Here is a 27,281-nt window from a genome sequence, read left to right as displayed (position 1 = left end):
GTTAACTTATGTCTGACTAAATCCAATATTCTTACTGTCTTCTCGTTTTATCCTTCAAACTATTTGAACACCCCCTTCCATTTTCCTACCCTGATGATTGTGCGTATTGCTAACGAATACCAACGAATACCCTTCTTTCAGTATTTCAAATAATATATTATAGTTACCTACGCTATTACAATTTACAATTACAATCCATTACTAATATCCTATCATAAAAATAATTTTCTATTTATATTTCAACACGTTATAATACTGTGTATTGTAAATAGTAAATACCTATTGTTTTTGAATCCCACAAATATTGAACTATTTGGTATACACGTTATATTATACTGTTATATTATACTCATATATTATTATACTAGACTGATAAATAATAACAATAATATTTATTATTTTATAAGTACACAATGATACCCAGAAAAAGTTAAAAATTATACAAATTAAAAGTAAACTAATACCCTTAATATTATTTTAAGCTCTGTGCAAAGAATAGTATTAGTTTTCTAATAACTAATTTTTATTATTCATTTTTACAGTGAAACCATTTATGATGAAGTAATTCTTTTCAAAAGTAACATGTAGGGTATATACTTAACGATATCAATCGATTGTAAATTAAATAAAGCTGTTACTTTAAACAGATTGTTTTTAAATTTATCGAGTTGTTAATTGAATCATAGATTAAAATATTCAATTAAAGACATTTGAGCAAAACCATAAAGTTCCACTTAGAATCTACTTTTAAATACACTAATGTATCAATATACTTATCAACTTGTCTTGTAGCACATAATATTAGAAAAGGATCCAGCGAGAAAAATGCTTTTAAAAAGACTTTATTTGAGACGAAAAGATGTAGTGAAAACATATAAGATAATATAGAAGCCTTGGGTTTATATTGGAAAGAACGAGCATCTGACAGAGATAGATGCTTGATAAGATGGATCTGGTGGTCGTATATTTGAAGAAGAAGAAGAATCAATATAGTTTTTTCCGTAGTGAGTAAATTATAGCGAGTTTTCAATACACCTGTAGTATATATTCTGTATAATTTTTAAATTTTTACATTTACACTAATAAATTCTTCACATAGATTTAATACATTTTTAAATTAATACATTTCTATAGTAGGTACCTAACTCTAGATCTCTAATACATCTTCCCAAATTTGACTAACATATACTAAGTTTATTATTTGTGTTTTATATCAATTTAATAATGTGCTTTTTAGACTTATAAAGAACTATATTAAAAAATGATTTCATAATTCGTTTTTACCTCTTCGTGTAGGTACGTTTTTGTTATGCTATGATAAAAGTTTTTACACTTAAAAATATAATTATATCATGGTATTTAGTATTCAGTATCCATACAAAAAATTCAAATTTATGAATACAAATTACTAAATATTAAATTTCTAGTTTCTAATACAAAACTTTGATTCATAAATTATTAATAATTTCTCACTAAAACATTAAAAAGATATTAAGTTTAAATATTAACATTTCATGAAGTTTTAAAGCTTTTATATTACAGTCTGAGTAAATAATAACAAAAACATTTTGAAATAATCCTTTCGTAAAATATATCTATGTTATTTTAATCAACAGATTTATTTTATATATTTGAGTCTAAATACTCTAAATATGTTATATATCTTTAATATATTAAAACACTTTTATTTAAAATGCGTTGCTTCACACTTTTACACAAAATTATGAAAATGAGATTCAAAACAATATTTTAGAGTAGTGATTTATTAATATAATATTACAATACTTCCATTATTAATCATTTACGTAATTATATTAATTAAATAAATTATCGTTTATATAGCTAAAAACTAATTTTTTTATTTTATTTTGGTTGTATCACTTTTATTTTCAAAGATTATAAACAGTAAACTGTTGAAATTCGATATAATAATATGATCAATGATCATAATCATTTATAATAACTATAAAATGAACACGGAAAAATATATTTCCATTTGGTAATAATTTTTAAGAGAGTCACTTTTTCTAAGACATAAATTGGTGTGACTAACCTAACCAGAGTCTGATTTTATGAACTATAGACTCTTATATTATTTAGTTTTTGATATTTTTAAATTTTTAATGCTTATAAGCTATTTATCAGTTCTAATAAATGCTATAAAATTGTTATACACATATTATATAGTTAAGTAATTTAAACATTTTAAATTTAAAACAATTTTAATAGTTCAATTTTGGTATTCACTCAGTAGTAGTCACAATAAATAGAAAATATTAAGTTGCTAGTCAAATTTTAACTCGGGTTAGGTTAAACATATTTGGGTTAGGTCTAACATATTTTTTCTTTTGCTTATTGTTGTTTTAATAAATTATTATATAAAATTTTAATAAAAATATGTAATTGCATTAAATGTACAGCCCTTGCCATTAATATAAAATAAAATATAAATAATGTATATTTTTATCAAATATTTTAACTTATATTATGAAAAGGCTACTTGTGTTAAATTACATGGACCGTATTATAATAAAATATGTGTAAATTATTTTTTTTTTTCATTTATTATAACTTAATGACTGATAAATTAATAAATGATATTTGAAGTATAAGAAGGTTGAATTTATTACTTTATTATGATATAAATAGTTATTAGTTTGCTAATTATATTTCATTCAAATCTTGTAAAAATAAAAAAATGTTATCAATATAAAATATAAATTCAGAAACGTTTTTTAAAATAACGTTAAAATAATAGTCAAAAGATCACACGCCATATATTATATGAAAGATATTAGTTCGATAACTAACTGTTTAGATTTATAATAATAAAACTCATTACCAATTTATATGTAGTCTCTTGAGAACTTCAAATAGAAGTAGGTATTTAGTAAAACAGTTAATTAAGAACTATTGATCCGAATCTAAAACGTTTTCTGCTTTTTATACTTCATTTATATTTTAAGTAGTATATGAATGTCTATCAAATAGTTTTTAGTATTTTTTTTTACTTGAAAGTGGTTTACGTATGTTGAGATACGACTTAAAAAATAGTAACAATGATGTATATTTTCAAACTAATATTGTATATTTAAACATTTTGGTAAAAAGAAAAAGTTATTTTTACATTCAATGTAATTTAAGAAATATTTAAGTACAAAAAATTATTATTTAAAAGATTTATTCAAATGGAAAAAAAAAATAAGCATAAATATTATAATAACTATATGTTTTTGTAAGTGTTACTAATAATTGAAGTTGACTATTCATAAATATTATTTATGTTTAAATATATAAAAAGGATTTAATGATAAGTTACTTAATTCTTTAAATACAAAAGTATATTTATAAGTATCCAAGAAAATAATGTTTAAAAACCATAAGGATATTATTTTGATCACAATATCATCTATAATTTGAAACTTTTATGTTTATCAATAACGTCATTTTTATAAATAACTTATAATTTTAACATTATTAAAAGTTTTAAATAATTTATGGCCATAAATTAAAAGTATTAAAAATCTATAGTTGATTTAATGACTCATAGGGAAAAATTGTTGTTTTACAGAAACTGTCATATTTATAGTCTTTCGTTGATACGAATTTGCATGAATAAATCGGTACTCAAATGTCAAATCTACAAAAATGTAGATAAATAATGGTAAGGCATTTAAACTATAAAAGAAAATGTAGCATTATTTTTTATAAAAATATACCTATTAAATTCAAACATTTCAAACCCATTTAACAATATAAAATATGTTTACCAATAAACGTAATGAATAGTGTCGTAAATTAGTAGTATTATTGTGAGAATTATTTTTTATACATTCTGTAATGCAAAAGTCATTTAGCAAAAAATAATTTGAAAAATAAAATAAGTAGCTTTTTCGTTATTATATAAAAATAAATTATTGCAGTTAATATCATATTTATAATTTTATATTTTGAATAGTTGAAATATATTAAAATTATATTGTAGAATTTGTACTAACTAATTATAATATTTATAGTTATTTGTGGTGAATTGTTAGGTTTTATCGATTTTTTAATTGAAAGTCTTGTGAGACAACTAATATTTAATAATCTAACCTATATTATGTTCTTTAATGATAATTCTAATATATCAGTGATCTATACATGTATTTAACGTTAGTGTTAGTGGATTATATAGACAATGGCAAATAAAATGGATGATTTTATTTAATATTACATACTAATAATAATTATTAGGTATTATTTTTATAACACATTATGTTTAGAAAAATAAAATTGTTTTTTAAATTATTGAATGGATATACTTTTTTAAAAAATAAGAAAACATAATTTCTTAACAAATTAAATATTTTTAAATAAAAATATAAAAAATGTAATAAAATTAAAAACAAATTGTAAAAGGCTTATTAAGTTAAAATACATTTAAAATTAAATTAATTCTCGTATTTTCATATCTATAAGCTATTTTAAGTAACAATTATAATTTCAATAGAATTTATTATGTGGTTATGGTTATTATTGATATTTTCTGTTTTTCTACTTAATGTTCATGAATTATTCTTTATTAAACTATTTTGTATATTAAAGCTCATTATATCAAGAGCCTACATTAAGATATTGTTTAGATAGGTATCAATAAAAAAAATAAATAAAAAATACATAGTCCACTCTAAGACAAATGCAGTAACATATTTCTTGTGCTCATCAGAATTTAAAATGATAATAAATTTATATTTAAGATCAAAATAAAGCAAATACAATTTTTTATATAAGTCCTATACACCAAGAAATGATCATTGCTACAGCTATAATAGGATTAGTACCAACTGTATATTTCATATATTGTATTAAATATGTTCATTATGCAATATACACATGCGCCTTAATTATTTTCCTGGATTTACCTGTTCATTGAGCATATTGAAACAAATGATTAGGCGTTTAAAGACTATAAATCATTGTTTATGGATAACGTTCATATTAAGGTACTCAAATCAATTTTTAACCTACATTTATATACGTATGTATTCAGATAATACAATATTAGTAGTAGTAAAATGTTAAATGCAATGTATCACAATAATATTATATTGAGCTACGTAAATTTAGTTAGTCAACCAGTTAACACATTTTTAGTACGTACAGATTATCTCAGTTATTACTTAATTGCGTATTAAAAAGGTCAGATACTTGGATGATTAAAAAAACCATAATTTTTCACAGAGCTGATTTTTGTCATTGTTGGATAAAAACAATTTACAATTATTATTTTTTTTTTTTTGTAAAATATAATTAAATTCAGTTTTTGAAAAGTTGATTATGAAGAATATGTTTGTTTGCTATCTTTTTGAAACATTAATAGTTATTGAATTATATTGTCTTTTTTCTGTAGAAAAATGTTGAATAATTATATTATATTGGCTATATAGATAAATCGACCAATATTTTGAAATATGTTCTATTAAAGTCATATTTTTTCATAATTTATGTTTTAATTTAATTTTAAAAAAGTATACTATACGAGTATAGTCATTTGGTTTATTTCCCACTCTGTTTCCGGTTTTTTTTAAAATGAGTTATGAGCATTTTAAATTTTAAATACTTTACATGACTCTCTTTAAAATGAAAACACCAATAAAAACATACTCAATTCCCTAGATATTATTCTTACTTTTAAGTTTGATAATACGAGTAGGTATATCAATATTAAAACTAACATCATAAAATAGGTTCTACTGAACTCAAATTTACTACGATACACGTTAATAAAATGGAGACAGCACATGATGGTATGACGTCCTATTAAATACAATCATTGAGTAAGCAACAGTTTTGAATGATTTGCTAAATTTGAATTCAATGATAAATTATTAATATTTATTTATTAAAACCAACGGCAATTTTATAATTCATAACATAAATTATAGTTTACAAAATAAAATTTTTATTAATATATACCTATCTATAACATATATTTATATATAACAGATATGTATCTATTGAAGAAGAGAAAAAAACATAAATTAAATATGTAATATAATTAATGTTTAAGATTAAACTATATTAAAATGCTCGTTGTTGATGAAACGGAACATATTATATGATGCAAAGGATGGTTATTTTAAATTTAAAACAAGCTATATAGTTTATCACAAAATATCATATTGTGTGTATTACTATATAATTTAGAAACATAATATATATATGAGTTCATATATATTATACATAGGTAGTTTAACCATTATATCCGGTATTAAAATTTAAAATGTGTATGCATTTATATTTTTGTCCCCTATAAATTATAAATATTTTTTTTTAAATTCTAAAAAAACTATTTAAAAAGTTTTAATTTAAAAACGTTCAGTTTTTTTTATTATTAAAACTCTCGTACTGATTTTTAAATGAATAATAATGTACCTACCCATTTGTTAGTTTCTGACCTATAGTTCATGCACTTTCAGGTACTTTGACAAGATACGGTTTTTTTTTATTTTGCTAGGATTTTTAAGTACTGCGGTAGACAAGTGAAGTGTATATGTATCACTCGAGTGGCCATTGCGAGGTCATATTTCTATCAATTATTCAATGTATTTTCAAAATAATGTCTCCAGCTTTTTAAAACCAGAATTATAGCTCCTTACAAAAGTATTTAAATCAGTTCCTACATTAAAACAACTGAAACTAAACTAATATTATTACTATTGTTTACATAATTATTATTATACATCTGGTAAGTAGCTAAACTAATAAATGTACACTATGAGCACGGCATACAAAATATTAAGTATTTATGAAACCATTTGCTAAAACATTTGGAAGTCTGAAAGTCTGAACAAATAAAAGTTATATAATATAATTAATAATCATAATTTATACTTAATTATCTATATTTCCACGTATGTCACGTTTACAGCATGACATGTCAATATTATTTATTTGTAGTATACCTACTATGTAAATTATGTACATTGTACAATATGCACATAATATATTGACTTACGAATTTGTCGAGATGATTTCTCACGATGTGTGTAGTAATGTAGTATACCTAATAATAATTTAAGAGTATATATAGTTTATAATAATAATATAACCTGTATAGTGTGTACCCACCACTTATTCGAGAACTATGGTATACATTTGTAATAAATTTTTTTTTTAGGAGCTCTTTCATTCCGGGCACGTATTCATCCGTTTTAACGATTAATTTATTTTGAATCCACACGGCGGACTCACCATATCAGCCCTCCACGGTTGCCCGCCCACACATCATCCATCGTCGGCACGCGCAAAGATGAGAAAATCAATTTTCCACTCTGCCAACACGCTATGTGACGATATACTCGTAAAGTAACATTATTCAATTTTATTCGGTATATCGCAGATCATCGTGTGTGTACCAGATAACAGTATTATTAATACGATCGCCGCCACCGCTGACAAGTCTGCAGCTCTAGCGGCGTGGCGTCATTACTCCTACTTATCATCGGCATCCAGTAAGAAAATAATATTCTTACACGCGCGTATCTCGGCATCTCCCGGTCTCGATGACGCCCACGTGCTAAATCAATTTCCACCCGAAAACGCATACAATCGTAAATAGGTACCTATGATATTATATTACTGCACGACTATACGTCTACCGTGGTTATAATAAACCGTTTCAGTATAGGATAACTACGTCTTATCATCAAAAATGTTTTTGGAGTGTACCTACGTGTTTGCAGGTAATCTGCTTTTGAAATTTTAAACGAGTAAATATATATATATGTGAAAAAATAAATCGATGTGTATAATATCATAAATGGTGCAGTGGATTTTAAATTACGAGACTTTAACACGGATAAATACAAATATACCGCCGCGGCACTGTCGTACGATATGATGTTGTGGTCTTACCTGCGAATTATCTGCACTTTTGTGCAGCGGCCACTGAAATATTATAACAGCAGTGTCCCCGATGACGACGGGGGAGGTGAAATAAAAAAATAATGCGACGATTATTATGACTCCAAAGTCGCCACCACCGCCGTCAAAGTCGTCGTCGTCGTCGTCTTCGGAACCGTAGCAGTGACTTCTTCGTAAGTCGTCGGAGTGCCGTGAACGTAACTTTGTAAGTCGTCGGAGTCGAGGGAAGTACACGCGCGCCGGCCGAACGCGAGCTAAGGCCTCGCACTGAAACGGCACAGCGCTGCGGCGGCATGGAACGTAAAAAAAAAATATATATATACACATACACAGCAATCCCAAAGGGTAATAAGCGTCGGCGCGGTCGTATCTTTCTCTCTCTCGCTCTATCTCAAGCCGTCTCGCGCTCGCTCCATCTCTCTCGCCCCCTCTCATTCTCCTCCCATCGAGCGCCGTCATCGGCGGCGGCGCTAATGTTTGGGGTATCCAGAGCTATGTACGCGGCACCTATATAACAACTACTACTACGACGACGACGACACACGGACCGTAAAAGCTCGTTCGGCAGAACTGCTGCACCACATTACTACAGCCGTTTTGTGTCAGTGTAATGCCGCACTCGAGAGTTGTATTCCAATAATGCTTTGTAAATAATTTTTTTTTTTTTTTTTTAAGACTATTCATTACTGCATTATCTTGAACGCTTTTTAAAATTCTATTTAATCATTCCTATGAAAAATAAAAAATAATGAAACATTTTATCAAATGCTGAGCTGAAGTGCACAATATAGCTGAGTAAACCCACATGGCGCTTATTTGTTATGTCGTCGTTGTGTATACATTGGTGTACATTGCGGTATATTATTGTACGCAGATATTTGTTTTTAGAATATTAAATGTATTTATTTTCAGACTTAAACCCAGATAAATTTTATGAAATAACAATAAAAGAAAATAAAAGAAAAGTAACAACGTATTGTTACACGTTAACGGTTCGTTATATAGCAATAATGTAATCAAGTACATAAAATCCTTTATTATCTTAACATCTATAATATAACAAATTGGAAAAGAAAGTTAGTTCCATCATCTTCAATAACAAATATTATACTACATTCAGTAACTTTATATGAACTAAAATAAAACTAATAAAATGTATAGTATCTACTTAAATTAAAGTTTACATTTCAACATTTTAAATAGGTACCTGTAAACATTAATTTAAACTTTACCTATTGAATCAATTTAAAAATAAGATAAATAAGATAGATCCATCATAATGCCATCATGAATAATTCGTTTTTACATATTTCAGTTCACATCCGAAAATGTATTGATATATAAATTATACTACACACAAAATAATTAATTTAACAATGCTAACAGTAAAACAAAATTATATTTCAATAGTAAAAGTAAATTAAGAATTCGTAAATATTTGTATTGAAAAAAATATGTTCGTTAAGTACAAACTTACACACTCTATTACAATATTTCATATTATCCTTTATTTTAATTTATAATATGTTTGTCAGTTAACCCATCTATACGTATCAGTTCTTGATTATTAAATCATTTAAATCAAAACCATCAATTTTAATCTCATATAACATCGTAGTAAAGAATAATTTTCTTAAACTTCCGATGCGCAAAATGATAATAATAATAATAAACTATTAGTTATTAATTAAGTATTAATGAACATCTAGATTGGAAGAACCTATGACCAGCAAATTTTGTTCGATGAACTGTCTTAAGCACTCAAATTACTTATAGACGATTTGTGCCTTCCTAATCTTTCACAACAATAATGATAATAAAATTGCCTACAGTTGAAAACAGCTCTTCCATCGCATTATCTCACCCGCTCAGGATAAACAATTTAACAAATAATAGAGCTACCCTCTTGGGGACCATCGCAACTCTCATTTTTAACATTATATTCGTTTTGTATCACAGCACTCACCAGCTATTGATAGCTGTAGATATACAAACATTACGAACTTAATCGACCTTTATATTATCATGCATAAACATGTATTTATAAATGTATAATATTATTAATGTTCACATGAATACCACATAGACCTATAGTCGGGAATGCGATGATGATTTTTTATAGGTATATAAATATACAAATTTATCTCCTTAGTTTAAGAACTTCATTTTTCTTTAATAATGAATTTATTCAAATTCAGTTTTTTTTTAAATAAGTGTTCTATGTTAATGCAAACTTCACTTTTTTCATACTAGAACTACCCTGTTTACTATAAATAAATCGTTAAGTCAATTTTTTTTTGTTATTAAATTATATCATCGATAACATTATCAAAATTTAAACAAGTAGTTTAAGAGTTATTAAGCTTTATAATTACTGGGGATGCTCATTGCTCATGAATAGTCAATGCTAAAGGAAATAGTTTAGGTAAAGGGGTTATGACTACCTATGATGGTATTATGGTATTTAATATTAATATATTAACGTATTATAATAAATTATAAAATTACTTTCATATATTAACCAATATTAAGGATTATTATCCTTATTAGATAAATTATAACAACTTAGAAACTATTCATTCAAATTTCAATTTAAAAACATCAACATTTTCAAAATCTGCTCTATAATTCGCGGAAAAAAGGTAGATTTAATTTGGAAAAAAAATTATATCATCCTTAATTAATTCCAAAAATTAAAATTTGAATAAATGGATTATTAAAGTACATATAAAAAGAAGATTAGTGCGTGCTTGATGAAATTATGAATCACTCCAGGGTCAAATTTATGGAAGGTTTTTTAATGTATAGGCAACAGAAAAAAAACCAGAGGCCCCCCAGAGTTATTTATTTACTATTAAAAAACCAACATTATGACTAATACGCCAATAGTACCTACAATAATACAGTCTACATAGTATTAATTTTCCTACTAAAAAATTAAAAACGTTATCTATGTAATTATTTAAATTTAAATATAAAAAATGATAATATATACTTTATATTATCATTATACACATAATATATTATATGTATTTGAGATTTAATTTTTTAATTTAAAATTAAATTTTTATCAAAAATACAATAGGTATTTTTATGACTTAGGTACATATGTACATATTATTGTTTATTGTAATAACATAATATATTTAATGTGTAATATTTATGCAAATAATTAAATCCGTGATTAATATTATTTTGGTATTTATTATCAGGTTAAGTCACACTCTCATAATTTAGGCAATATTTATGTTTACACGGAAAAACATACATAGTTAATTTAATTATGATTACAGTATATTTAACAATAAACTATAATTACATATGTGACAGTTATAAATTTAGTTCCAAATATTAAATTGAAATAGTTAAACTTTTATAGTTATTTTAACAGTATAATTATATACTATATCATAAAATGCAATACCTATAATTTATATATCTTATACTATTTAATTTTTCTTATAATTTATCATAAAGTAAATATAATAAGTAACATTTTATTTAATAATAGAATTGTTCTGTTTATTTATCCAAAAAAAAATGTTTTCTTTACCGCCACCACATAACTACCTGAAGTATACCTGAACCGCTTTCATACATCATATTATGTATAATATGTCTATGCGTTATGTGTATGATATATTATACTTTTACGTAAATATGTACTTTTTTTAAACGAGCAGGGGCGTTTTTTTTTTCACCAACAGCAAATTTGACTGGCAATCTCTGTATTCACTTGTTCATATAAAACTTAGTCAGTGTGGAATAAAGATCTGAATGATACTTTCCAATATTCCAATAACAATAAAGAAGGGATTGTGCCATCCTTTGCTAATTTAACTTTTATACAATGCACTTATGAACTTATGTAGTTATGTAGATAATATAGATATATTATATATACTAAAATTAGGTAGCTATGACCTAATAACAACATTTTCAAATCAAAAATGAATAAGAATATTTGTTTGTGTAGTATGGTATTTCGATATTTGGGTCTTTTTGATATGATATTCTGGGAAAATGATTAATCGGGAATACGGACTAGGGAAAATATACCGTAATCAGTTCCCGTGACTCTTGTAATATTATAATTAATTTAATAATTGTGTGCATATTAAAACGAAATATAAATCATCAACAAATCTAAAATAATAAGATTTAAAGATTATGAAAATAATAATATTATAAACATCGTAATACATTTTATCAAAACGGATGATAAATAATTAGATTTACTAATAATTTATAATATATAAAAAAAGCACACCAAAATTTGTTTATTTTTTTTTAAATTAGAAATAAAATATTTAATTTGTAATTTCCTTTCAAACAAATTCTAGGTGTGTATAATTTTATGATAACTTAATTATATACAAATACAATTTATACATAATAAATAGGTAATACATTTGAATTAAAGTGTAGCATTCATCTTTTTTATTTTAGATAAAGTCCAAACTAATCAATTAGAGGATTCTTATTCCTAACTACATATTTTCATTTAAAATTATGAATATGTTAAGTTACTTATACAACAAATATAAAAATAGTGATGATTTGGACTTATTCTACGTCTCGTCCCATTGCATGTAATTGACAGGACTTGGAATCAAAATAAATATACCATTATCTATTTGAACCACTGGACCGGAACCTTAATCGGGACTAGTATCAATATTTTTTGGTAGAGAACTTTTTGCTTTTTTTCAGTTCCAGTCATATTTAACTATTTTATTTATTTAGTTAATAATAATTTAACTCAATTCAATTTCTGTAGTTTAAAAATCTCAACAAATATTGGTATAGACAGAAAATAAGCTAAATATATTTTATTTTATAAGGATCGTTGCTTTAGATTTTCAAGCTTTTAGACAAAAAAAAAGTTCTCAAAGATTGAGAACATATGTTTTGTATATTATATATTTATACAACATAATTAATATTCTATAATATAATAATGAATATAATTTGTATTTTAAATTATATAATTTTAAAAAGTTGGACAATTAAAAACAAATAACATAACATAAATAAATTATGTTGCACTTAGTTATACGTCATCGTAATTATTATATTATGCAACAATTATTTATAAATGTGGTAATTATTTAAAATTAATTAATTAATTTTATATAGCTTAGATCTTTGTTATTTTTGTATAATTCTTTTTACAAAGTTCAAGTATATATTTAATATTGATGTCATGTACGTAATATATTCTTCCATCATTATGACATTATGTATTTACGTTAGTTACCTATATATGTTTGCAATGTTTAAAATTCCATTAGCTACAAACTTAGACCATTGTCCAACATGATTACCCACGAGAATTCATTATACTTACTAACGGGATACTGAAAACTTCCATTACAAGACCTTAGTGATTGTGATATCAGCTTTAATTCTGAATTTCTGTCAAGCTTTATGAAAAAATATTATTTTATTTGACATAACGCATGATGAACAACCGTTGTACGTATATATATATATATATATCTAGTATAATAGTAAAAAAACGAATTATGTATAGTTAAAATTCAGGTTAATTCTAAAAAATAAATAAATTAGGCATTTTTTTTAAAAAGTAGTATAACTACATTTAATATAATTATGATAAATAAATTATTATGCCATACACTGTACAAACTGAATAGATTAATCATAAATTATGATTTATGAGAATTAAGTTCAAATCGAGATACTTGGCAATACTTTTGTTGTATATTGTTGGAAATTTTTCAAACATTTTACAATTATATTGTTAGCTTTTTTAACAATTTTATCTTAATTCTAATAAGAAATTACAATGTTATATTTTTATTTTTAAAGTACCTATGTACAAACATATTATTAAAATACCTACCTATTTTAAACACATAAATAAAACTTGTTAATATCAATATATTATTAATAAAATAGTTGTAGTTTATTAATTGTATGTTGAAGAAGAGAACTTAATAAATAGGTATTTAATTATACCTATCAATATTTTTGTGTATGGACAAAATAATATATTTAATTTTCTTAATAATTACACTTATAGTTAACATGAATTTTAAATTATTTTAAACACTCAAATGGAATCTATTCTTTTATTTTGAAATGAAACTGCGAGTTCAACCACAATTGTTTGAATTAACATAGGGTTTTCAACCGAAACTATAATAGGGATTCTAAATTTATTTTCAATTTACATATTTTATCCTAAAGTAAAAAGAAAATCGAATGTTTTTATGTTAGGAGCCTTTTATATGTATGCTCCCTCCTCAATAAATATATATACTTTGGGAATTATTGACTTCGTCATTTGTTAGAATTTATTGTTTATTTAAAATCAGAATTTATTTGAGTAGTACCTAAATCGAGTGTATAGGTACACTACTAAATACTGCTTAAACTATTCAGTTGATGTATATATTATATAGTTGTAATCGTTGATCAGTATTAATCTAGATACTAGATATTAGAAGCTATTAAAATTAAAAAAAAAAATTTCAGCTAGATATTATGTAAAAAATATTTGAATGGTGATACTACTGGTACTTATTCAATAGTAATCTTCATTAAAATATTCTACTAATAATATTATTTTTCAAATGCTATAGTTGTAGCCATAAACAAGATTACTAATATCCCATAAGTGCAATTTGGGAATGCACTTTGTGTGTGCTTAGTATTTTCGTAATTAATGCGTCATGCCATTTATGAATAATAATAGTTCTTATTTTATAATAATAAATGATTATAATATTAAACATTATTATTTATTATATTTCCATATATAATTAATGAATTAAAAATACTGTAATGAGTAAGGTTCCTCAGTTCCTCACTGTGTAATTCATGATCATTATTATTCAGGTAACCGTGAAAATACAGGGATATTTACCTCAGTTTTTTCATTGAAAATGGTTATAATATTACTTAGATAATTTTTATTTATATTATTTATGTAGTTCTGAAAAAAAAAACTTGATTTATGTTTAAAAAAATGCAATCACATCCGTATTAATGAAAACGACAGTATACCACTACTGTTGCTAATAATAATATATTTTAATTGGACAAGTAATTTTTATTTGTTTACCGAATGATGAAGCGCCTTATTAAATTTTAGATAGGCAATTTTACAGACATGTAGAGATTTTCCGCATTCCGCTGCGCCTTGAAAAGAGATTAAAATGTAATCCATAGTTGTAAACCAGTGTTGTCGGTGTACCGACGACAAAAGAAGTTTAGTGTAGCTAAACGGAAACACTGAACTTGTGTTTTGTTTATCGTGTCACTGGGTTCGTTTGCGGTATAGTCGGTATAAATTATACAGTGCTTTTCACGATTGACTTTTTTTTTATCTTCAAACAAGTTTTGTTTTCTATTGATTTTGTTGGGTTTCGACGGTGATTTCAATTTGCGTTCTTTAGCGGCTTTGGGTAAAAACATTAGTTAATTATATTATGTTGTTATTTTTCGCGCGTTAGTTTGTGTCTTCCTCCGATCGTATAGTTAAATTATTCGGAATTTTCAGGTGCTTTCGGAAATGGCCAGCCCCTCGCCAAATTCGATGGGACCTCCGGGGCCCAATCATCAACCGCCGCCTCCGACACAACCACAGCAACAACACCAACAACAACAACAACAACAACAGCAGCAGCAACAACAACAGCAACAACAGCAGCAGCAACAGCAACAACAACAACAGCCGCCACAAGTACAACAGCAACAGCCACCCACCGCTCCTCAGCCATTGCCGCCACAAAATTATTCTCCAGGAGGCCAGCCGGGTGCGCCGGCATCACCTAACATGCAGCAGGGCACACAGACTTTTCCTCCACCAGGAATTCAAGTATATAATTCAATTTAAATTAATACTGTATTGTTATAAATTAAGCAGTTATATATATATATATATATATAGGTATATACATGTTTTTATGTCATAACCATTTTCCTGGGGATATTGTAGAAATATTTTAAAGGCATTCAATTTGTTTGCGATTTTGTCAAAAATCATTGAATACAAATTTAGTAGATTGGTAGGTAGCAATATACAAGTAGAAATCAAGTTAAGTATTTTAATATATGTCTTAACAATATACCTAAGTACCTACCTAGTAGGTATTAGATAATATGAAATTTATTGTACCTAATTAATTTAACATCTCGTTCAACATAGAACCCTATTCAGTATAAATATTATAACAACGTTAAAAATAAAATAAAATAATATACATATTTCCCAATTTAACCCCGTAATAACATATAGGCATTTAAGTTTAAAATTAATAAGTACCTCCAAGCTTTTACACATTTAACCCAATGAGTAGGCATAAATAAAAAAAAAAAACATCCATTCACTTTGATAACAAAACGTAACAAAATACTCTATTAAAATACTACTCTCAAGCCATAGACTACAACTGTTAAGAATCAGATAAACTTTTATAAAATTGTACCCGATGTTTAGTGTTCTATTATGATAGATCTTATCAACTTAGGTAGGTTATTTATTATATTGGATTTGTTAGTAAGTAAAATTAATCCAACTATTAAACAAAATAAATACTTATATTTACCTATAGTGTTGAGTAATGCCTTAACATAAAAATTAAAATTAAATGTGAAAATGTATAACTATAGGAGGTGCCATAAATAACCAATAAATTGACAAAATTTGTCAAGTATGTGTTTGTTTATATACAAAAAAAAAAAACTACAGTACCTATACATTTTTATATTAACTCCCATAATGTTTCAAAATAAATTCATATTTTAATTTGAATATTGAATATTATACATATCCAATCCATGGTTAAAGAATATGCAAAAACAACAAATCCCCAACCATACTTAAAATAATACTTACAATAAAACTATTAAATATTGCAGCTTAATGTAAAAAGTTAACAAAAGGTGATAATCAGTGTATAAAGCTAAGAATTTTTAAAAACTAATAGCTGATAGTAATAATAATGGTTCTATCCATTTTGTTATAAATATAATAGGTATTGCTAAATTTATTATGATTTTTTTCAAAATTGACAATTTTCCTTTAATATTCCCATTTGGCAATGACTTTAAATTTAACATAATTTGAAATACCTAGAACTTAAATTTTTGGTCACACTCATTATTTTAAAGTTTTTAAAAATTACCTTTAAGAATAATGGCTTAAATGCTATAATCTCAAATAATAATAAATATTTTGTGTTTTATTACTTCATTGAAATTATATATTAAAAATTATCATTTTTTAATTTCAAAAAATTTTCGGCTAGCTTCCTTGTACAAGCAGCAAGTATATCAGGATTCATTATGTCTTTGTATTCATCTCCTAAAAATGTTTTTTTTATGTAGGTAATCATAATACTATTTTATATTTGACAAAAATTTGTATTATATTTTTACCTGTTGAATCAAGTACAATGCCTCTCGCTTCTTGGATAATCAGTATTCCTGCTGCTACATCCCAACATTTTAATTTTTTTAAATAACATATATCTAATGCTCCCATTGCCAAATAGCATAAACTTATTGCTGCTGATCCTAAGTGTCTTGATCTATTAAATATAATAATATGTCTAATGTTAATACATTTTCAATTGCAAATTTTAATACAATAAAATTTATGATTTAAACGGAATTTAATCCATCTTAATTATTTAAGTATTAGTAAATCAATTTAAATTCCAAAATAAAAAAATAAAGTTATTGTATTATTTTAATATTTTATTTAAAATTCATATTTACCCACGCAAATTCCTTATATTAACTTTAAAATATAGTTCATTTCCAAACATAGCATCCTCAAGATCTGAAAATAAAATAAGTAGGTAACTCTTACTAGATTATGAACAAACAAGCAACTTTATAATAATACCATTTTTTTTTAATTTACAAATTCTGTTGTTTTTGGGGAAAATTAAAATATATTTTGATTTATGTATGATTATAATATTTGTTAGGCATTTTCGTTTAGACCATTATAATATATTATAATTATAATATGAGACAATAACATTTTGTGAAGCTGAATTCTTTTCAAGCGTATACCATTTTAAATTAATATTAAGCAATTTCCCGAGGATTTTTATTTAATGTTTTTAAAGCAAGTTATATATTATACAAATTATTATATATATATTTATAGTTAAAAATTTAAATCAACTAAAATGTCTAATTTATTGTAATTACCTTCAGTACTTGACACTTGTATTTTTTCATTATTCAAATATGCACCTTCCCCCTTTTGAGCAGTAAATAATTGATTTATTATCGGATTATAAACTATTCCTATTATTATTTCATTTTTTACTGCCAATGCCAATGAAATACAGCAAAATGGAAATCCTTGTATGAAATTAGTTGTTCCATCAATTGGATCAAGTATCCATGTAGGCTCCTCCGTTATAATATTATTGGCAGCACTTTCTTCTGCCACAAATCTAGGTATACAAATTTGTTTTTTCATCAGTATTTATAATAATTAATGTTTTCTCAATGATCAAATTTCTTATACTTATGATTTGGATATAGTTTAAGTATATTGTCAATTATTGTTTTTTCAATGAGTTTGTCGTATTGTGTTACAAAGTCCTTATTATTTTTTTTAGTTGATATTTCTTTTGGGCTTTTAAAACCTTTTAACAATAGCTAAAAAATATATTTTATGTTAAATTAAACTTTTACATTAATAAAAAATCTAAATCAACTTACTTCACCTGCCTCCAAAACAATTTTAAGCGCATGACTATAATATTGATGCATGTCAACCATAGTTTTAAATTGTTACGTTTGAAATTTATAATTTTATATACCACAAAAAAATTTTGATTTGAAAATTTAAAGAAATTAACCTCTGAACTTCCACAAAGAAGTTTACGCAATAAATTGTAATAAATTCTTATCATTAAAATAATATTACTTATTACCTATAAACCTTGTGTAGTGTGACCAAAATTACAAATTAAAAAATACTAATAAAATTATGTGATAGTAGGTTTTTATTACATAGACAGTATATGATTTACTTTTTATATTTGATCTTAAGATTATGAATCATTAGCTCATCACTTGTAAATTCATAGGCATTAATTTAAATTATACTTATACAAAAATAGTTTAACATTTTATTTAAAAAGAGATAATTCTTATATATTTTAAATAAAATTTATGTTTAATTTAGTTAAGTTATCCTCGGTTATCCTTTCAATTATTTATGAATACTTGTGTAATACATTTTATTTTCAATTTTTGGAGTTAAATTGTGTTGGTAACACAAAACATCCATTACCATATTATTGTATATTTATTTAATAGATAGGTAATCTCAAAAATGAATGAAAATTTTACATAAATCCCAATAAAATTATATATTTATTGAGAAGCAAATCAATTATACTTAAATAGTTAGATGTGTTATTCTCCATCTTTGAGAAATATATCTTAAAACATTTTATTATGGCATATAATTATATTATAATTTGGTATTATAAATCTAATGAAACATACAATAAAGTATTATTTAATAAAATATTGATAAATATATAAAATATAGGTATTAAGTTGTTTACAGTACGTTATGCAATAGTATAGTTTTATTATTTTTTTTTCTTTATAGTTAACAATAGGTAGTACAATTTTAAATTTTTATTAAAATTCAGGTTTTATCTTTCAATATACAATTATCTTAGATACAATCTCAACAGTTTCTAACTATCATTATTTATAAATTTCATGTTTTTTAGGTTTTTTTTTTTTTATCAATGTATTTTAAAAGTGTCTAACAAATTTGAAATTAGTAATTAATATTTCTTGATGTTTATTAAATAGCCGAGTGGACCTCCTCAAGAAAATTTAAATGCATTACAAAGAGCAATAGATTCAATGGAAGAAAAAGGATTGCAAGAAGACCCCAGGTACTCTCAATTATTGGCACTAAGAGCAAGACAGGGTAATATGGACCCAAATCAAAGACCTCCTTCAATGCAAGTAAGTTAATCATTCAATATTAATTTTTAATTGTTTATTAGTAATGTAATAACAATATAATTTACTTTAGGGAAATTATCCTCCTCAACATCCGGATAAACCACCTTCGCCTCAACAAAATTCTCCAAATCCTAATGGACCAAACGGACCAGTAGCCCAAAATAATTTAACTCCCGCCCAAATGCAACAGCTTAGAGTTCAGATAATGGCATATAGATTGTTGGCTCGGCAACAGCCTTTAAACCAACAATTAGCTATGGCTGTTCAAGGAAAAACTTCACCTCAAGGATATCCACCATTGCCTTCAGCACATCATCGACAATTAGAACCTGGAGAAATTGTAGAAAGCAGTATGCCAATGCCCTCAGGAGGTCCTATGAGATTACCAATGCCAATGCAAAATGCTCCAAGACAACCTAATCCCCCTGGTCCTATTCCACAATCTCCTGTTCGAATGCCTCAACCTGGTTCTACTCCACAATCACAAATTCAACCTCCTCCAAATGCCCAACACCCTCAAGGTCCACCGCCAAACCAACCTCCACCTGTATCAATGAATGGACCTCAACCACCTCCTAGTATGGCTCCAGGAATACCTCAAGCTTCACAGCAAATAAATGCTCCTCAACCTGTTGGTCAGCCACCTATAGGAGCAGTCCCTCAGCCTATGATGGGTGGTCCACAACAAATGGCTGGTATACCACCACATATGCCCAATATGCCTACAACAAATGGACCATCGCCACAGCAATCATTACCTCAACAACAGCAACAGCAGCAACCACCACAAACACAACCACCACCACAACAACAGCAACAGCAACAACAACAGCAGCAGCAGCCACAGCAACCCCCTCAACAACAGCAACAAACACAGGGTCCTCCACCACCAGTTAAACAAAATAGAACTACATCATGCCCTAAACCTGTTGGTTTAGATCCTTTAATAATATTACAAGAACGTGAAAACCGTTTGGCTGCACGAATTGCTCATCGTGTACAACAATTGAGTAATTTGCCCACAACAATGAGTGATGATTTACGAATCAAAGTAGAAATTGAACTTAGAGCTTTAAGAGTATTAAATTTCCAAAGGCAACTGAGAGCTGAAGTAGTCGCTTGTACTCGTCGTGATACAACTTTAGAAACTGCTGTTAATGTAAAAGCATATAAACGAACAAAAAGACAAGGTCTAAGAGAAGCTAGAGCTACAGAAAAACTAGAAAAACAACAAAAATTGGAAGCTGAAAGGAAGAAACGCCAAAAACATCAAGAATATCTTAGCACTATATTGCAACATTGCAAAGATCTAAAAGAATATCATAGAAATAATATTGCGAAAATTGGACGTCTCAATAAAGCTGTTCTTAATTATCATGCCAATGCTGAACGTGAACAAAAGAAAGAACAAGAAAGAATTGAGAAAGAGCGTATGAGAAGATTAATGGCTGAAGATGAAGAAGGCTATAGGTATAAATTATTTTATTTTTGTTTTATGCATTTAGTAGCATAATTTTAGAAGTATGAGAATGTTTAATTTATTTTTATAGAAAACTGATTGATCAAAAGAAAGACAAACGTTTGGCTTTCTTACTCTCACAAACTGATGAATATATTGGAAATCTAACAGAGATGGTTAAAGAACATAAATTAGAACAGAAGCGTAAGCAACAAGAAGAACAAAAAAAGAAAAAGAAGGTGAATTTATAATACCAAATCAATTTTAAAAAATAATCATAATATTAACTAATTACTTTTTTACTAACAATAAATAGAGTGATGGGCCCGAGGATCATGATGAAAGTTCTCAGCAATCAGATATGCACGTTTCAGTATATGAACCTTCTACAGGTTAAAACATATTTATATATATATATATATTTATTTTAAATTTTCTAAATTTTACTTTGATTTTTATTATAGGAAGAATGTTTAAAGGAGAAGAAGCTCCACTTGCATCACAATTGAACAATTGGTTAGATGCTCATCCTGGTTGGGAAGTAATGGAGGAGTCTGATGACGAAGATGATGATGAACAAGAAGATGATGAATCAAGCAATCAAAAAATCAAAAAGAGTAATTTTGAAAAAGAAATTGCTGAAGATAAAGAACCAATTAAAAAAACCAAAATGGAAGATGATGAATATAAAAATGCTTCTGAAGAACATACTTATTATAGGTAAGAAATATCAATAAATTAATTAATCACAATGTTCATATTTTTTTTTTTTTTTTTTTAGTATTGCGCATACTATTCATGAAAGTGTTACTGAACAAGCGTCCATTTTAGTTAATGGTAATCTGAAAGAGTATCAAATAAAAGTAATGCCATTTATTAAGTGATTAATTTAAAAATATATATATTTTTAATATTGACTTCGTTTTATTGTGTAGGGTCTTGAATGGTTAGTTTCATTGTTTAACAATAACTTAAATGGAATACTTGCTGATGAGATGGGTTTAGGAAAAACCATTCAAACAATAGGTCTTATTACTCATCTTATGGAAAAAAAGAAAGTAAATGGGCCATTTTTGATCATCGTGCCGTTGTCGTAAGTATTAATAACTGATATGAGATTAATTTATTTTATTTACATTTTATTGTGCAATAATATTATTTATGATAACAAATATATAAATGACTCACTAGCCCCCAAATATATTAATAAATATAGAAGAGCCAAATTGTAAAACAAAAAAAAAAAGGTTGTCATATTATTATACAATACATAAATTTCTATTAAAATTTTTTTTTATAAAAATGTTACGATAAGATGTAAGCCGTAAAAGTCTATGACACGGTTTGGCTTTTGGCCACCCCTGGTATATGATTAACACAACAGAATTCAAGTAATTTTTTTTCTTTTAATTATTTATAATTAAGTTATTATATTTAGAAAGTTAAATTTTAAAATTGTATTAACTAAAATACATAAATTTCTCATTTAATAAATATAAATACATATGATATTATATATTCAATTGGCATACTTAGGTTATTTTAATATTGCTAGTAAAGTAAAAAGTACATTTGAAGGTATTGTTATGGTATATTATTGTTTATCGTGTTCAGTAGTCATAGTATGTTTATTTTTTAATATTTAACTCAGTTTAATTGTTTCAAATATTAATTATTTTGTTAATATATATAAATATATGAGATAGTTGTTTTTATCTTTTTGTTCTAACTATACTAATATAGTCTATAAAATATATTTTTTTTGTCAATATTTAATAATTGGGATAGGTACTCACTAAGTGTCCCAAATATATTAATACAAAGTGTTACATTAAAATATGTCATTGCTACTTGTATGATGTCCCTTAGTAAAATGCGTTATGATTATGAAAATAATATCCAGGTCTTCTTTTTGAAACATTTATTTTTTTTTGATGTTTTGACCATTAAATATTTTTATCAAATATTAATTTACTTAGAACTTTATCATTTAAGATAAAATTATTTTTTTTTTAATTTTAGTACAATGTCAAATTGGGTATTGGAATTTGAAAAATGGTCTCCATCAGTTTTTGTTGTAGCTTATAAAGGCTCTCCAATCATGCGACGAAATTTACAGACACAAATGCGATCTAATAAATTTAATGTCTTATTAACTACTTATGAATATGTTATAAAAGATAAATCGGTTCTTGCTAAAGTAAGTAGAATTTATTTCAGAATGTTTTATTTTAAATTTTATATAATAAATAACAAATTATATATATAATTACATCAAAATATTTTCAGCTTCATTGGAAGTACATGATTATAGATGAAGGTCATCGTATGAAAAACCATCATTGTAAATTGACCCAAGTCTTAAACACTCATTATAATGCTCCACACCGATTATTATTAACTGGTACACCTTTACAAAATAAACTCCCTGAACTTTGGGCTCTTCTTAATTTTCTGTTGCCATCAATATTTAAATCATGTTCAACATTTGAACAATGGTTTAATGCACCATTTGCTACTACCGGAGAAAAGGTAGTTATTATAAATTAAATAATAATTTTTGTGTGCATTTCTTTATTTTTATTTTGTATAAATTTAGGTTGAATTAAATGAAGAAGAAACTATATTGATTATCCGTCGTCTTCATAAAGTATTACGTCCATTCTTGTTAAGGCGTCTTAAAAAAGAAGTTGAGTCTCAATTACCTGATAAAGTTGAATACATTGTCAAATGTGATATGTCTGGTTTACAACGAGTATTGTACAAACATATGCAAAGTAAAGGAGTATTGCTCACTGATGGTGCTGAAAAGGGCAAACAAGGTAAAGGTGGTGCTAAAGCTCTCATGAATACCATTGTACAATTGCGTAAATTGTGCAATCATCCATTTATGTTCCAAAGTATTGAGGAAAAATATTGTGAACATATTGGAACTGCTGGAAATGTTGTTCAAGGGTAATTTTAACCATGAATCATTATTATTATTTATATTTAGTTTTTACATATTATCTTAAACATTTTTTTTTTTATTTATTTATAGGCCAGATTTGTATAGAGTATCAGGAAAATTCGAGTTACTGGATCGAATTTTACCCAAATTGAAAGCTACCAATCATAGAGTATTACTGTTTTGTCAAATGACTCAACTTATGACCATTATGGAAGATTATTTAGGATGGCGAGGTTTTGCATACTTGCGTTTGGATGGTACTACTAAAGCTGAAGATAGAGGAGATCTTTTAAAGAAGTTCAATAGTGCAGGCAGTGAATATTTCCTATTTTTATTAAGCACAAGAGCCGGTGGTCTTGGTTTAAATTTACAAGCAGCTGATACTGTTATTATATTTGATTCTGATTGGAACCCACATCAAGTAACAATTATTTAATTAATCAAAATTGTAACTCTTAACTTATATTTCCTATCCATAGGATTTGCAAGCTCAAGATCGTGCTCATCGTATTGGCCAACAAAATGAAGTACGAGTTCTTCGTTTAATGACTGTAAATTCAGTTGAAGAGCGTATATTAGCTGCTGCCAGGTACAAATTAAATATGGATGAAAAAGTTATCCAGGCTGGTATGTTTGATCAAAAATCAACTGGATCAGAGCGTCAACAATTCTTGCAATCTATTCTACATCAAGATGATGGAGATGATGAAGTAAATTTTTTTAATAACTAATGTGCCCAAATGAAATACATAATATAATTTGTATATATTTTTTTAGGAAGAAAATGAAGTACCTGATGATGAAGTTGTCAACCAGATGATAGCTCGATCAGTAGAAGAATTTGAATCATTTCAAAAAATGGATCTGGAACGTAGAAGAGAAGAGGCCAAATTTGGTCCAAATAGAAAATCAAGATTAATTGAAATATCAGAACTACCAGAATGGCTTGTTAAGGATGAAGACGAGGTACTATTTTGTAATTATTATTAAAATCATTTAAATAATAAATTATATTCAAAAATAATTTTCAAGGTGGAGAGATGGACATATGAAGAAGATTCCGAAGAGATTATGGGACGTGGTTCTCGTGCTCGTAAAGAAGTAGATTATACTGATAGTTTGACTGAAAAAGAGTGGTTGAAGGCAATAGATGAAAATGTTGACGATTTTGAAGATGATGAAGAAGAAGAAATAAAATCAAACCGTAAAGGAAATCGTGGTAAAAAAAGAGGTAAAAGAAATGCAGATGATGATGATGATCCCCCAATTAGACGACGTAAAACAATTGGGCCTGAAGAAATAAAACTACGAAAAAAAATGAAAACTATTATGAACATTGTAGTAAAATATACAGATGCTGATTCTAGAATATTGAGTGAGCCCTTTATGAAATTACCATCTAGACACAAATTACCTGACTACTATGAAGTAATTAAGAAACCCATGGATATTAAAAAAATTATGGCAAAAATTGATGATGGAAAGGTATTATACCTATATTTGAATAAATATTTTTAGAATGTAATAATTATTATAAACTGTCTATATACATTTTTGTTTTATTTATTAAATTTTAGTATGCAGATTTAAATGAACTTGAAGCTGACTTTGTACAGTTATGTAAGAATGCACAGATATATAATGAAGAAGCTTCACTTATTCATGAAGATTCAATAGTTTTACAATCAGTTTTCACAAATTCTCGTCAACGATTAGAATCAACTGATATTCCAGAATCAGGACCAGAAGAAGGAACAAAAAGTAATACTGCAGATCTTGATAGTAAAATTGAGAAATAATAGTTTTTAATATTATATACTTATTTGTTATTAATTATTTGTCATCGTATCAAATATATACTACAGTTTATCTATAATACTACAAAAAATGTACTTTTTATTAAGTTTGTTGAGGGTAATATAAAATTTCAAATTTTGTCTATTGAAGAGTTTTTTTTTCATTTATTTATATTTTATTTTAATTTAAAAATGTGAAAAAAAATCTGCTCATGTACAGTTCATATTTTCCTTTATAGATTCAATAATATATAAATTGTCATTAATATTAACTAAATACGTTGTAGTAAGAATTCGGTATTAAGATTTACTTTGTTGTGTTGTTGTAGGTACGTAAGGTATGTAAGACGACAAAAACAACAGGCGGTATAGCTTCCTCTTTATTATTATAATTTATGAGCTTAATAGAATTATTTTATAGTTTTTATTTAAAATTATTTTTTTACAAAATACTAATCAATTATAATATTTCATCCAAATATTAAAATAATTTACTAGTGAAACTTTGTCCTTAATATTTTAGGTGAAGACGAAGTTTCAGATGCCGATACCACTTCATCATCAGTGAAATTGAAACTAAAAATGAAACCTCGTGGTAAAGGGTCTGAAGTAAGAACATCTAACCGACGGAAAAAAAAGAAGCATGTAAGTGACGATGAAGATGATGAAGATTCTAATTTATAAATATCTAATTTAAATTTAGTGTGTGAACCTTTAAACATTAGTGTCTAAATTTAAGAAATGTTTCGTGACATTATTTTAGGAATATATATTTTTTTTTTTAAATCTTTCAAATTAGATTTAGCTTTTTAAGCTTTTTAAAAATGAAATATTGGTTTATAATTAAATATACATATATTATATATTAGTGGATTTATTTGGGTCATGAAGAAATTATTTGTAAATAATCAATGCCTTGTTTTTATGCATATATATATAACTGTATAAGTAGCTTCAAGTTTGCATAATATATTATATCCCATTTTATAGCAGCCTAAAATTGGTCTATATCTAAAAAGTATGAGAATTAATTGAAAATTATTACTCACTTCAGTAGTATGTAGTCAAACTTCAAAAATTTTTAAATTAAAATCTTACTTTTCATATTATTTATTTTAAGTTCTAATTTGTTATTAATTTTTTAACATTTATGTGTAACAAAAAAATATATATA

General features: G+C 25.9%; 3 protein-coding genes across 3 annotated transcripts in view; 1 reads left to right on the top strand and 2 right to left on the bottom strand.

The window, feature by feature from the left end:
• LOC114121594 (beta-1,4-N-acetylgalactosaminyltransferase bre-4-like) overlaps positions 1 to 8,195 on the bottom strand; it is a 35,423-nt gene extending 27,228 nt beyond the window's left edge. Inside the window, exon 1 of the mRNA XM_027984003.2 lies at positions 7,900 to 8,195. The gene's annotated coding sequence lies outside the window, so the exon portion shown is untranslated. The remainder of the gene's footprint in view (positions 1 to 7,899) is intronic.
• Positions 8,196 to 15,189: 6,994 nt separating this feature from the next.
• On the top strand, positions 15,190 to 26,970 carry LOC114121595 (ATP-dependent helicase brm). The gene is made up of 18 exons (XM_027984004.2): positions 15,190 to 15,344; positions 15,440 to 15,757; positions 19,744 to 19,902; positions 19,973 to 21,372; positions 21,453 to 21,600; positions 21,678 to 21,753; positions 21,826 to 22,081; positions 22,143 to 22,224; positions 22,297 to 22,454; positions 23,384 to 23,561; positions 23,651 to 23,893; positions 23,961 to 24,316; positions 24,402 to 24,732; positions 24,791 to 25,021; positions 25,089 to 25,277; positions 25,344 to 25,796; positions 25,889 to 26,072; positions 26,631 to 26,970. Exons 2-18 carry the CDS (start codon positions 15,452 to 15,454, stop codon positions 26,789 to 26,791), a joined length of 4,911 nt encoding a protein of 1,636 aa, XP_027839805.2. The 5' UTR covers positions 15,190 to 15,344; positions 15,440 to 15,451; the 3' UTR covers positions 26,792 to 26,970.
• On the bottom strand, positions 17,103 to 18,809 carry LOC114121596 (inositol monophosphatase 1-like). Its single transcript, XM_027984005.2, has 6 exons — positions 18,628 to 18,809; positions 18,431 to 18,564; positions 18,106 to 18,356; positions 17,662 to 17,725; positions 17,320 to 17,471; positions 17,103 to 17,245 (listed from the first exon to the last, which is right to left on the bottom strand). The coding sequence occupies exons 1-6, from the start codon at positions 18,685 to 18,687 to the stop codon at positions 17,148 to 17,150; spliced, it is 759 nt and encodes a 252-aa protein (XP_027839806.1). The 5' UTR covers positions 18,688 to 18,809; the 3' UTR covers positions 17,103 to 17,147.
• Positions 26,971 to 27,281: the final 311 nt, after the last annotated feature.

The sequence above is a fragment of the Aphis gossypii genome, chromosome 1 (genome assembly GCF_020184175.1).
Source record: "Aphis gossypii isolate Hap1 chromosome 1, ASM2018417v2, whole genome shotgun sequence".
NCBI classification, from domain to species: domain Eukaryota; kingdom Metazoa; phylum Arthropoda; class Insecta; order Hemiptera; family Aphididae; genus Aphis; species Aphis gossypii.
This window is presented reverse-complemented; position numbering and strand designations above follow the sequence as displayed.